General features: G+C 39.1%; 2 protein-coding genes across 4 annotated transcripts in view; one reads left to right on the top strand and one right to left on the bottom strand.

Annotated features, from left to right (window-relative positions):
• LOC103397188 (glutamine--fructose-6-phosphate aminotransferase [isomerizing] 1-like) overlaps positions 1-14,018 on the top strand; it is a 561,006-nt gene that overhangs the window by 420,797 nt on the left and 126,191 nt on the right. The gene's annotated exons all lie outside the window — the stretch shown is intronic.
• The window catches only part of LOC103397177 (proprotein convertase subtilisin/kexin type 5-like), a 63,861-nt gene continuing 55,197 nt past the window's right edge, over positions 5,355-14,018 (bottom strand). The window contains exons 18-21 of the mRNA XM_025052705.1: positions 10,737-10,840; positions 10,475-10,613; positions 8,942-9,057; positions 5,355-7,300 (exon numbers count right to left, since the gene is read on the bottom strand). Of these exons, the coding sequence (XP_024908473.1) occupies positions 7,185-7,300; positions 8,942-9,057; positions 10,475-10,613; positions 10,737-10,840 (475 nt within the window). The 3' untranslated portion in view covers positions 5,355-7,184. The remainder of the gene's footprint in view (positions 7,301-8,941; positions 9,058-10,474; positions 10,614-10,736; positions 10,841-14,018) is intronic.

The following is a 14,018-nucleotide window of genomic DNA, read 5'->3' as shown; positions in this document are numbered from 1 at the left end:
CGCCCTCAACCTTCGGAGTGGCTACTGGCAGGTTGAGCTAACACCAGAAGCCTGTCCTAAGACTGCCTTTACCATTGGGCAAGGGCTGTGGCAGTTCAGAGTAATGCCTTTTTGCCTTTGTAAACCTCCGTGTTTGTCATCTCCATGCCAATGTGGATGCCCTGTCACAGTGGCTCTGTGAGGAGGCTGATTACCTCTACCACAAGTGTGTAGAGGAACGACATCCAGCAGCTCCAGTAGTTGCAGCACTGCAGACCATGGCAGGTGATCAGGATGCCACCCCTTCTACTGGCCACAAAAACACAATGGAACCATGCCCTGCAGAACAGCTACAATGTATGACATTCAGTCATATTCAAATAATATATTGCTGTTAAAGTACAATCTAGTAAATACCTATGCTGTTTTATGGTAACTGAACAACCATATTTACTTACTTATTTACTGTATGCAGTAATATTAAGAAAGAAATATAGAATCCAACATTTAAAAAAAAAAAAACAAGATGTAAACCATGGGATTTCTACACTTAGTGTGTAAACTCCAATGACATATTATGTTGAAAAAAGGTTTAGTATTAGATGCTAAAATAGTTTTATATTATAACACTATTGTATTTTAATGCGCAGCAGGAAAACCACCAGCCTGTATTTTCACACAACTGTTCTTTAAAATTGTCACTTTGTAAGAGGCTGAAAATTAACCAACATTACAGTATCAACAAATATAAAATATATCTAATGTTTTGAGCTAATGTTCAGAGTAAGGGGTTTGTGAATAAGTAACAATAAAATAGTTTACTTCATTCTGGACAGTAATGTTAAAGTATGGGATATATATAACTTGAATGCCAAATTATTATGTATTTTAAGTGTCATATGAAGTATGACGTTGTGAAATAAAGGGTTAGTAGTAGATCTACTGCAATACTGACATTTTATCACCTTGGGTTCAAACTAACTTAAACTATAGTAACGTTGAAAAATATATGTGAGGTATATTTGTTCCTCTAATGATCACAATGTGGATTCTGTGAAAAGACAAACTAAATAAAGGAACAAATAATTAATTACTATTAATTATTATAAGAATTACTTTAAATCTGTCTACCTTTTTTGTCAGTTACTGAAGCTAGGGTAAAAGTACACCCCTGTGAAACATTGTTCAACGTAAATGATCTGCTCTACAACTTCCAAATTTTTTTCTTTATCTTTCAGCACAAATAATGACAATATCTAAGAAGCATATCCAAATAAGGACGTCTCTACCCGTCTGGTGTTCTGAAGTTTTCTCCTACCTATAGTTTTTTCCCACCTGAGTTAACTGCGCATGCACACATCGGCCAATTTGTCGCTGCAGACAAGCCATAGTTTTCTGCTACCCCACCGTTAAACAAGGTTAGTTTCTTGTATTTTAATAATTTATATGACCAGTATGCAATGCATGGGTTTGACAGTCAACTTATTTCAACTTGCTACGTGCATTAGATTGTGTCTGAATTCAGTAGTCATGACTTTCCCACATAGCCTCTGATTTTTTCAGCTGTTTTAAAACAGTACCTTACTAAATTTGCATCATTTTCTTGCATCAAACTTCCTCATGTAGCCTTCGAACTTATGTGTATGCAATACGAATGTCTAATAGCGCTGTGATTTTCCAGGTATTTTAAAACAGTACCTTACTAAATTAGCGCAGGGTTTACAGTATTTCATAAGGTTGTTTACAATTCTTTGATAGTGGCCTACAGACTTTGATGGAAGTGTATGGACCCCTGACATTTGTCCATGAAATTAAGTATATCTTCCGCTGAGTTATTGATTGCTATGTTTTCTTAGGTATATAATCGGTTTATTTCCTTTGTGTGCATTGGAACTACACAAAATGGAGAAAAAGGCAAATTTCAAATAATTTCTACCCATTTTATGAATCAAGGCTTGTGTTACTTTTGAATGGAAGTTACTTGACACGGTCTATGGATGCACTTTTGCACTAACAAATATATTTATCAATAATATTTTATCTCAGTGCTGTTGTGGCAAGCTCCCTGTTCTTTAATGTGAAGTCTCCATAAGGTGATGTACCTATTAAGAAAGTAAGTCATTTCTTTTGATGTAGGGTCCTAACTCATCTTTATTAACGTACATATTTCTATATTATCTGTTACAGATGAAGTTCCCAGCAGAGAATGTTTGGCTGTGTCCTGTGAATGTTACTGCCGTTGGATTCTTGTGGTCTGTTTCTAAAATATTTGATTTCTGATGATTCAGTAGCTTGAAAAAAAAAGAACTCATGTAAAATAAACCCAAATATTTCTTACTATATAATATGATCCTTTCTGTTACTATTTGTGAAAATAAAAATAATAAAAACCAGTTTGCTGAAAACCTTAGATTGAGCGTGATTATTTTCTCTTTTACAGTATGTGCTGCATTGGGTAACATTTTTACATTCCCTCCAGTTTCAGATGTAAATGTAAATGTAGAACATAAAGAACATAAATAAAGTGCTACCCTAAACCCTGAGAGAATAGATATACTAACAGGGATTTTCTGTGCAGCCTCAAATAATGTACTACCACTATGAACACAGTGATAAGCACGTATTTATGGAGATTTGATGTCTATAGTAATGTGGTACCACTCTGAATACAGTGAGAAGCATGTATTTATGGAGATTTGATGTCTATAGTAATGTGCTACTACTCTGAACTAAGTGATAAGCATGTATTTATTGAGATTTGATGTGTATAATACTGTGGTACCACCCTGCACACAAATGTCAGATATGGCTATAAATTTCCACTATGGGTAGGAAAAAATTTCAGACTACGCTTTAAATTTCTGCTACGGGCAGATGTACGCATGCGCAGGTAACTCGGGTAGAAAAAAACTATAGGTAGGAAAAAAACTTCAGAACAGTGGATTAGTGGTTAAGGAAGCAGAATTGGGTCCGTTAGGCGTCAGGTTCGCGTCCATCAGCAGCCAAGTTGCCACGGAGGTGTTCTGAGCATAGCACCGTCCCCACACACTGCTCCCCGGGTGCTTAAAGCTGCCCACTGTTCACTTTGGTGATGGGTTAAAAATAGAGGTCACATTTGGTTGTGTGCAGTGGTGTGCTGTGTCACAATGGCAAGTAGTTAATTTTCCCTTCTTTGTTCTGAGGGAAATGTCAGCACACCAATTATATATTATCTTAGGTCGGGAAAAAGGTTTAAGCAATAATTAAGTACTTTGGGTGAAGAGTCTCCGTTTCTGTGTGTGTATGCGTGTCTGTGACATTTTTGTCCCAAAACATTATAAAGTCCTGCTGTCTGTCAAACTGCAACTTGTGTCATCCCTTTATCTAGAAATGTCAACAAAAAAAGAAATGGATGGAGGAGGTAAAGGTAAAGAGATAAAGGATAGTGAGAAAAGAAATTAATAGAAATAACTTTTTTAGTCTATTTTGCAGACTTCCCCCTGGGACTTATTTCATCCTTTCCAGAAAAGCCTCCATTGACCCCCTCACCCCATTCCTCTCTGTCTCCTTCCAGCACCACAACTTAACGTTCACTTTTGTTCACTCAGCACTTTTACTGCCGTGTTAAAGGCACTGTTCGGAAACGAATCAGTTCAGGTACATGAATAAACATTTACGGTACAAAATCTTTCTGTGTTCCTGTGTATCTGGTAAATAGCTCATTTCTCAACCTGGATATCGGCGGCTTATAGTCCGGTGCGGCTTATGTATGTAAATTTATAGTTTTTTTTTAAAAAACCTAGCGGGTGCGGCTTATATCTGGTGCGCTCTATAGACCAGAAAATACGGTACAGTACAGATGAGGACAGATATCTCCCTCTAATTATGACTCAGGTGGATGAAACTAAAACTAAAAATTATTTTGTACTATATTGATCCCATATTTGGGAAATTGTTGTGTTAGCAGCAAAAATGCTGTTAACAGGGTGCTCCTAGCATTCACCAAGCATGTGGTTCCTCAGGGAATCAAACCCTGGACTCTCTATGGCTATGGAACCGACCATGAAGAACAAGCCAACAATATCAGGCAGGCAGCAAGTGATCACTGAGTAACTGATTGTGTGGTGTCAGTCTTGCCTCAGTCCGCGCTCGGGATATACACGCTAAGAACTGTTGTCTGATTTGCCAGAATTTCTATGCGGGCATGCACAGCCAGTTAGCGCTGTGCTATTTCTTCTATTTTTTTTATTTATTCCATAAATCACCGTGGGACCCTAAAAAGCTAGTGAAGGTGCAAAGACGGAAAGAAAAATAATGAGAACAATAGAAGTGTAGAACGATTATATGAAAACATGAGAATAGTGCTCGTTATTGGCTTTACACTATGGCTTAGCAGTGATGGGAATAACGGCGTTAGAATAAACGCCGTTACTAACGGCGTTACTTCTTTCAGTAACTAATTACTTAATCTATCGTTATAACGCCATTAACATTACCAACACGCCGTTACTGCGTGTTACTGAAGCTACTCATTGAAGCTGTCATCCGACTTGGCTCACACAGACAGGAGCTGCAAATGTGTTTGTTTTTTTCTCTATGGCGGGTGTTTACACAAAGCCAGCACTAGTGATGGGAAGACCGACTCTTTTTACTGATTCGGATCTTTGACTCTCGGACAGTAAAATGAACGAGTCGTGAACGAATCTTGAACGAATAACTTAATTCATTTTATAGCAGGTGGCGCTTTAGCCCTATTGTGGGCGTTGTAAAGAAGGCTGCAGTTCCCCGACACTAAATACTGAAGGCAACGTGGTTTGCTTTCGATGACAAAGTCTAAAAAATACACAAAATGCCATAAGCAATTAAACCATGTGAAACAAATTAAACAAATCTGCGAGAACGAAGCGAAAGATTAGTTCAAAGAGAGTGATTTGTTCACAGTGAGTGATTCGTTCGCAGAGAGTGATTCATGAGTGATTCGTGAGTTCAATATGAACAAATCTTTCATATGACTCGGGAGTCACGAGTCATATGAAAGAATCGTTCATATTGAACAAGTGTATTAGAAAATATTAATATTTAATTAAATATAATTTGACAAAACATCACGAACATGTTTTTGTGCATTTTTTCACTTGGTCCGGATTGAACCCCACCAGCGGGCCGGTTTTGGTCTACGGGTCATATGTTTGATACCCCTGCAGTTCAGGTTCAGTTTGCATCTAGAAGTCTTAAAAACTCTAAAAAAACTTAAAAAAAAAACTGCAGGGGTATCAAACATATGACCCGTAGGTATGCGTTTGACACCCCGGTCTACTGATTAAAGACCTAAGTAATAAAGTGAAACAAATAAATGTAGTAAAAACTGTCAAATATAAAGAAAACAAAAACATGAACAGATTAAACATTTTAATAAGAACACTTAAGATTTCAAAACTAGGACTTTCAGTAACATTAATAATGCATTGTCACAGATATGTCACAGGTACACAATAAAAACAACTTTTATATGAGAAGGTGTGTGTGTGTGTTTATGTGTGTGTGTGTGTGTGTGTGTGCAGCTAATGTCGCACAACCTAAAGTTGCTTCAGGTCATCTTAAACAATGACGGGGAATACGTTTTTGTTTACGAAAACAGGGGATTCATCAAGCTTTATTACAATCCATCAACCAGCTGACAGTACAACAAATCATCTAACACTGGAAATGCTGCAGGTTTTGCAGACAGATATCCGAAACAAGTTTTCACTGCACTGTCTTAGCAAAACAGCACCACCGAAATGACCTTTGAACTTCTATCAGTTTGAGGTCCAGAGACAGACAAGAGGGGAAACCAGGTCTCTGAAGCACGACTGTGGCATTTATGTTAACATTTCTGAGCTACTTCTGGATCTGGTTTTAAAAATGAAACAAAAACCGATGCTTCGTGCTGTTCGTTTATACACATTTTTCCGGATTCACAGAAATGAATTTCTGTCTACCTTAAGTCTTTGCCCGTGTGTAAAACATCACAAATGCAAACACTGCCAGAGCCAACCATTGACCTTCTGTGTTGGAAAGCGCAGAACAATACTTCCGTTCAAATACCGTGGCATTAAAATGTATTTTGAGATAAGTTTGTTTGTAGGAATGCATTATAAGAAATATAATCAGTGAAAAAAATCGTTAAAGTGGGGAACACAGCTTATGGCATGTGGGAAGACAGAAGATATTCTAAAATTTTATCCCTTGGCAGAAAGATAATGAAAGGACTTTAACATGTCAGGTCACAGGACAGGGAATCAATGCTCAGGATTGGGACAAAAGTGCATCCCCGACATCACAGATTCATTTAAACCTTGCTGCAGAAAAGTCTGGAAAGAATGACTATCTACTGGGTTCGAAGAAGCTCTGGAATGAATCAATATTGTCTGTGCTCATGTCAACGGCTAATAGCATTTCTTTAGCCACAATAGGAGCTGTGTTTAAAAAAAAAAAACTTACTGAGGTGGTTTTGGTCGGTAGCACACACTGACACTGTGGTTGTATAGATAACGTCAAGTGATGTGTCCGAGTTCATGTTTATGACTGCACCTGGGTGGTATGAAGTGTGTGTGTTTGTGTATGTGCACTAAAGTCAGCCCAGACAGACATTACTTTCACATTACACTGATTTTCTCCCCCCTCTGATGTATATTTACAAGCAGAGAAACGTGGCCTCTCCTACTGTATGTCCACTTCCCATCTGTTTATCATTAGCACTGGGAAAAACAGGAGAAAGAGAGGCCAGAATTTAGATTAAAAAAATGTATTATAATGGACACAGATGTATTTGAGTGTGAGGCTCCAGTTTTAGCTATGTTTCCTACACAGGCAACGAAAAAGAAGATTCAACTATTTTGCCATTCGATGCTTTGGTCACAAAATATCAACACGTTTGTTTATGTTTTGCTTTTGTTTTGATTTGCTTGGATTTTCTTGAAATAAGTCCTAGTCATTTTCTTCTTTTTTTAAAACACCCTGACAATGTGTGCCCCAGTACAGAAAAAGGTAGGTTTGTTGTAGTCCTGTCATCACACCTCCAATGCAGTCCCTTTAAAAGGCACAGATTCTCTTATAAATTATGTGACTGTGAATGAGCGGGCAGAGGAAAGGGAGGCTCGAGACGGTGGGGTGACTCCCTGTTGCCCCACCCCAGTCCACCTCTGCCCCCTCAACCCCCTTTAATGCCCAGTGAGTACATCCCATCAGCCCTTTTGCGAGCATGTTCTGCAGCAGAGCTGCTGCAGCACCCTCCTCTGGCAAAGATTGTTCCTTTTAACGAGAACGCAGAAACTGCCCTCTGCCCAAGATTCTTCATTTGCTTTCCACAGACCAGGAAGAAAAAAAGGAGGTACAATGAAGAGAACAAAAACATGCAAATATGTCTCTCTCTCACACACACACAGACACATGCACACGCACATGCATGCACACGGAGAGAGAGAGAGAGAGGGAGAGAGGGAGAGAGGGAGAGAGAGAGAGAGAGAGAGAGAGAGAGAGAGGAGTTAGTCATCAGAAATGGCAGGTACAGCCATGTGCAGGAGATGATTCAGGAAACAGGACGAGTTTTTGATCCAGTCACAGGTGATGTTCATCAAGATGGAAGTCCAGTGAAATAAGTGGATCCAGGTCAGGAGACAGGGAGAAAAAAAATAGACGGAAGAGAAAACAATGTGAGACAGAGAAAAAAAGAGAGAGAGAAAATAAGACACAATTAGCAAATTGGAAAATGTGAAATGTACAACTTGATGTCACTTTTTATCATGAAAATTGGCTCAGTGTCATTCTGACTGAGCTGAAAGTTTGACACAGGCAGGTGGTGGACTTTGAGCAAAGCATGCAACAACAGACAAGTCGTACAAAAATGAAACATTTTTCTCCTCAGAATTTTATTTGAATGCACACGGTGAGGTATTTTGGCCATAGGGTGGTTTAATAAAAAACTCCTACAGAAAAACAATGTTTACACTCAGTAAAAAATGCAATGAAAACTGAATCAGTGGCACTAGTATAGTTTTGTTTACTTATTTAACAGGCAAAAGGACCATAGATCTTTTTTGAAATTATGAATGTAATTATATAATTAAAACTTTTCTTAAAAAAAATCTAAACTTTTATCAGAAGCTAACTTCAAGTTTGCACCAAGGCAGGAAACTGATGGTATTGGATTCACATTTTTAGGTTATAATTTCAAAATGTTATACTGTTTAACAAATGTATTTAAGATGGACAATGTAAGTATTTTTCTCTTTAATAATGGACTCGACCCTTTATTTATCAGGCAACTTCAAACTTCAAATGCTACTTTCCACTGCATTTTTACCTTGTGTACCAGTTTTTCCTGAGTGTGGCGTTTGTAGAAGATCACAGCAAAAAGTGGAAAAGTCACATGGAAAGATTCAGAACCTCAGCTGTTTAGAGAAAATAAGAAATCTTTTTCTAAGAATCACCAAAAGCACAAACATGCAAAATACGAAGGAAGGGCCAAATAGAGAGCAAAACAAACAAAGAAAATGGTCAGGTATTTGTCATAAAGAGTAAGAAAAATGTCAGCCCACTATGTTGTTGAAATTCATGAAAAGCGTCAAGTAATGTTAATACAAAAACCAACTAGGAATGTGTGAAAGAGATGTTATCGTGGTGAAACACAGAGCATGAATGAGACCTATAAATAGAAACCGCAGAATAGAGAGAAAAGCAAGGATGCAGTTCTTTCTTGCTTTGAAGCCACAACAGAGCTATTTTATTTCAGAAGTCAGTACAAAGCTCAGGATATAGGGAGGCAGCCAGAGTTCAAATCGCAGCTTTTACTTAATAAAGATATCCATTGCATTCATTGTTACCCTGTGGCATAGAGCGTAATTTAATTTAGGCACAAATGGAAAACAGCCCCGGAGACTGGGAGAGAGTTAAAATGTAAATGGACTCCCTCATTTTGGAGAGGAGAAAGCTGACAACTCACCATCTTTGCAGATGGTGCTGATCACGCAGGCGCCGGCCTCCAGATTGTAGCCACTGACACAGCTGCTGCAGTTTCGCTCACCGGGCCCCAGGCACTCATAACAGCTATGGTCACACCTGTCCATGTAGTATGAAGAATTAGGAGCTAGTCTGGGCAGCACTGAACTGTGATTACAAACACCCCCCAGAAAGTTGGAAAAATTCTTTGAGGATAAATCTTTCCCCCGAAAGAGCACCACCGCCGTGGTCCATTAACTGCATGGTTGAGAGCAGTTATTATAAGTGAGAGTTAAAAAATTATTTTCCGCAAAAGCTGAAAAACTAAAGACAAAGACAGATTTCTCATAAACCAGCGTGCTCGTGTGAAAATATGACTTTATCGTGATATCGGGTTCTCCAGTCCGACGAGGGAATGCAGGTATCAGGTGAGGTAAAAGGTTTGCAATGAATAATTTCGCAAATCCACTGCCGGGAACAATAAATAGAGCAGCCAAGAAGTCTGGCTTTGAGGAGGAGTCTGACTGCTCCAACTGCAGAGGTGTGATAGAAGCAAAGTAGTCGTCAAACTATCATCAAACCCTGACAGATTCACAAGCCACTGACATTCCTGAATGTGTTCCTGTTCTCCTGTTCTTACTGCTGGTGAAGGGTAAAACTCTAACTGTTTGAGGAAAACTCAGGATGGTTAAAAAAAAAGGTCAGATTATGTACTAAATTACTGTTAAATTGGGTATAATGTAGGAAGTAAGGAAAGGAAGGAAAGTGAACTCCTTGTCATTGTGACATACACCACTGCACACAACAAAATGCTCAGAGCACCTCAGTAGTAACTTGGTAGCTGGTGGATTCAAACCTTCAAGCTTCAGGACCCAACTCTGCTTCCTTAACCACTAAGCCACCACTGCCTCTTATGTATAAAATGCAAGTGATTTTTTAAGTGTACACCTACCACAACACAGAGTATGAATCTCTGTTGTTATTACCCCGTTATTTCATCTACACCACGGTCCTCTACACTTTGGTGGCTTGGGAGCTACTTTTCAAATGACCAGAACAAAGTGATCTACCGAGGTTGATTTTTTTTTTTTTTTATTTTCATTGCTCATGATACTGGTACCCCTGTTGTTCATCTTCTGGTAGATCTCCATCTGCTTATTGGGTACCTCTAATCTACACTAATCTATAAAGAACAATGTTTTTCGTTAGCATGCAGACAAAACTGTATATATTTTGTTTTGGAATGACAACTGAAGGCTAACATATGTTCTCCTTCACACATGAATGGTTGTAGTGAGGTGAGGTAAAAAAAAAGTGACTTCACCATAAGTTGGTGTTGAATCATACTTAGAGTAACTTTACTTAAAATCACGGTGAAAGAGTGCACGGAAAGGGAAACGCAGAGGTGCCACAGCTAGACTGCAGACAAACAAATCTGTTGGCTTTGAGATGTGTCATGTTGTGAGATGTGTTTTCTCATTGAAAAATCATGAATGTCTTGTGTTTTCACTGTGTGGGAGATTTGCTACTGACTCACATCTTACAGGACCTCTGCACGTGTCCTTTGTCTGAGGTCTGCTCTGACGGGTAGTAGCCAGTGCTGCATGTCAACACACACCTCCAGTCCTCCATTAAGTAGCCCTCTGCACACTTGGTGCACGCCTCTGCACCCGTCCCTAATAGAAAAAAAAAAATCACAAATACAAAACATCTATTGTTGTGTGTCAGAAGTTTTTTTTAAATTTTATTTGGATGTTAATTTCCTAATAATTGAAGCTGTTAGTAAGGTAAATGTCTACCTGCGCAGGTGGCACAGGTACGATGGCAGTGCTCACAAGTCCTCCTGTGGCTGTTATAGTAGGTCCTTGGGTCACATGTCAACTGACACCTGTTTCCTTGAAGACTGAAAGTAGAAGAATGAATATTTTGATATACAGTGAAGTAAAACTGAGTATTTGCAGGCAATCATCTGCACTAGTAATACATTGATTTTGCTAATTTTCCAAAATAAATACATATTCTCTACCATGGTCGGGCTAACATTAAGACCAATACCAACACTAACTCACATAGGCTGAAGAGGCCACAACCCCCAGGCACCAACAGCCCCCAACACATCTCAACATACCTGTCATAATAAAAGCTTCTGCAGATCTTTAAAAAGTGGAAAGGACAAGCCTTAAGCTCCCAAAATAAAAGTTGCATTTACAGTCCTACTGAGAGTGTGGTTTTATTTCTACAGCTGGTTCTCACATACCAAGAGTTTTTCACATTTAGGAAAGTCTGACTTTTATTTTTGTAGGCATGTATATGTACGGAGCCCTCAGATTTATTTTAGCTTATTTGCGGAATTGACCTATTAACAAGGGGACGATTACATCCATTTTGTTGTATGGTTGCCTTAATGTTGCAGAAAATTACAGCCAGAACCGGTTAAATAGACAAAGCAATAAAGAATGTTAAAATCCTGATTAAGAAGGTGAATTAGGCCATGTTTTTATTATTATTATAACTATTGTATCTTTTTATTATTAGTCAGTCACAGACACATGGTCCCATTAGATTAAAACAACTCACTTTAAGGATATATTGGTCAAAAGTCAAACCAAGGACAAACACATGGTGGGAGGCATCCCTCTGTCAAACTCTCGGTCTAAGAAAAATAAACTTTCCTCTGTCTTTTTACAGTTTTCAGTGCAAGAGTCTAAACCTTACAGTTGATTTTCACTCTCTAACCTAATCTGTCAATGTCCAAGTCCAAGTGAACTCCAGATTGAGTTATTTTTTGTGCAACATACATAAGTGCCAGATGTGGGGGTAAGATATTACTGAGGAAGTAGCTTTAGAGTTCGGTGGAACACTGACAAGTCAGTACTGTGGAATCACAGAGAACACTGGTTTGTGAAATTGCTGCACTGAGCTAGAAAACAGCTGGTGTGTGTTAGTTAGGGTTCTCAGAAACCCACTCACTCTGTCCTCTCTTCCTCTTTGGTTAAATGAATGGGAGAGTGTGTGTGTGCTAGCATGTGAGTGCTTGGCTGTTCGTGGTCTCACGGGCACACAGAGGAAATTATTGCTTACAAACGTCCCTACCTCCACCAACGCTGGGAGACCACAATATCTTCTAAACAGTGTTTTCTTCATGACCTGCTAAGAATACCAGCACTTAGTGAGGCCCCGTCCAGTGATTTTTTTTTAACGGTTTGACATGACTGTGGCCAAAAAGTGAACTGGATTGTGTCTGATGGGGGGGTTGGAGGGGTTTCCTTTTCTAAGGGTCTTCTCACGAAATTAGTATGAGTCACTTTACTCAATTTGGGTTCTGGGATGTAAAGAGTCATGAGGTTTCATTGGTTCGTGCTGCTATTCCAAACCACAGTGTAACATGATGTACTGGTGGACAACACTGTAACAGTTACCATGCTGCGAGGATATAGTGTCATGCTCAAACCACAACAATAAGTGAAGAAACCTAGCTGCTTGTCCTTGTATAACACAGAAGCTGACTGTGATGGTAAGCAAACATAAAGAGCTGTCAGACCGATGGATTGAACGTTTGGAGGCTTTTCCAGGCCCAGTTAGGTACGTAGCTATATGAATGACAGATGGCTAAATAACCCAAAATCAGAATATGTTTCAGATCAACTGTTTCCTAGCGGTGTGGTGCCAAGTGCTGCACCTGAGAGTACATACACACACTGTTTAAACTGTTGAACACACGTCTCGTTTACACGATGACTTTGTTGCTAACGCCAAACTGGTGTGAAAAAAAGCTGTTTCTAACAGTTATTAAGCAGCTACACAGCACAAAGTACACCAGTGCATCCTGTATCCTGAGGACTCTGTGGACAATCATTTTTTTATTCTAATTAGACCTAGTAGAGTCTGATTGATTTTTCATTTAATTCATTTCATTTGTTTTTTCCATTACAAACATCACGGCCCATATACGTCCATGCATGCCCAAAATTTGGCCTGCTTGTTAAGCAATATCGCCACTAAGGGCAGTGCTAAGTTCTTTTCACAGCCGTCATTAGTTCCTCAGACAATAACAAACATGGCGACGGTGGAGGAGGTCCAAACAGAGGCACAGCATGGTCTGTGTGGACATTAAATACAGCATGGCCTGTGGATGGAAAATTCTGCTTCACGGTTCCACCATTTCCGCTGTTGCTTTCATCATCTTGCTGTTCCTTCCATCATCTTGCTGTTCCTATTGTGGGCTCTACTGAGCTACACTGCACAACACAGCTCATGAGCATAAATGAGCCTCAAAAGCATAGCGTCAATGTCACATTTTCCGGGATGAAGCGAACTCTTGGCAAAAGAAGCTCTTTTGTGTGGTAATGTAGATTGTTTACTTCAACACAGAAGAAGCTTTACACTCAGGATGGAAATATGTGCAACAGACAGCAGCACCTAAGTCATCAAGAGGAAAACAGCAGCAAGGCCACTGGCTGAAAAGCAGCTTTTCTCTCCCTGTGATCTATCTTTGACTGGATTCTGCCATTCAATTCACGAGTGTCAATCACACAGCAGAACTGATCAGAACAGTGACACTCTGCACTCTCTCTCTCTCTCTCTGTGTCCCTGCCTCCATCTCTCTCTTTCTCTGTTTCGAGGGACACAGTAGAATTTTTGCATTTGAATGAATATATATATGAGTTCTCCACAGACACCATATGCACTGAACAGAATGTTTTTCTATAGCTGAATTTCTAAAGGAAAAAAGAAATCCCTGAAACAAAACCATCAACAATTTCAACACGTTATAACTCAAATTTTGGTTCCACCGAAACAGATTGTAAAAACAAATACTGTGAAATAAAACCATGAATACAAAATATGGTACAGTGGTATGAATGCCACTGTACGCACAGTGGCACCGTATGCACCCCTGATCATTTTCAAGATTTTCCTTTATGGATCATTGGTTGTTCAGAACAGCAGTTTTAATTAAATATATCATATAGCAAACAAACACAGTGATATTTAAGAAGTGAAATGAAGTTTATAGGATTTACAGAAAGTGTGCATAATTACTTAAACAAAAGTAGGCAGGTGCATAAATTTGGGCACCC

This window comes from Cynoglossus semilaevis, chromosome W (assembly GCF_000523025.1).
Source record: "Cynoglossus semilaevis isolate Cse_v1.0 chromosome W, Cse_v1.0, whole genome shotgun sequence".
In the NCBI taxonomy this organism is placed as follows: domain Eukaryota; kingdom Metazoa; phylum Chordata; class Actinopteri; order Pleuronectiformes; family Cynoglossidae; genus Cynoglossus; species Cynoglossus semilaevis.
Note: the sequence above shows the minus strand (reverse complement) of the source record. Positions and strands in the feature narration are given on the sequence as shown.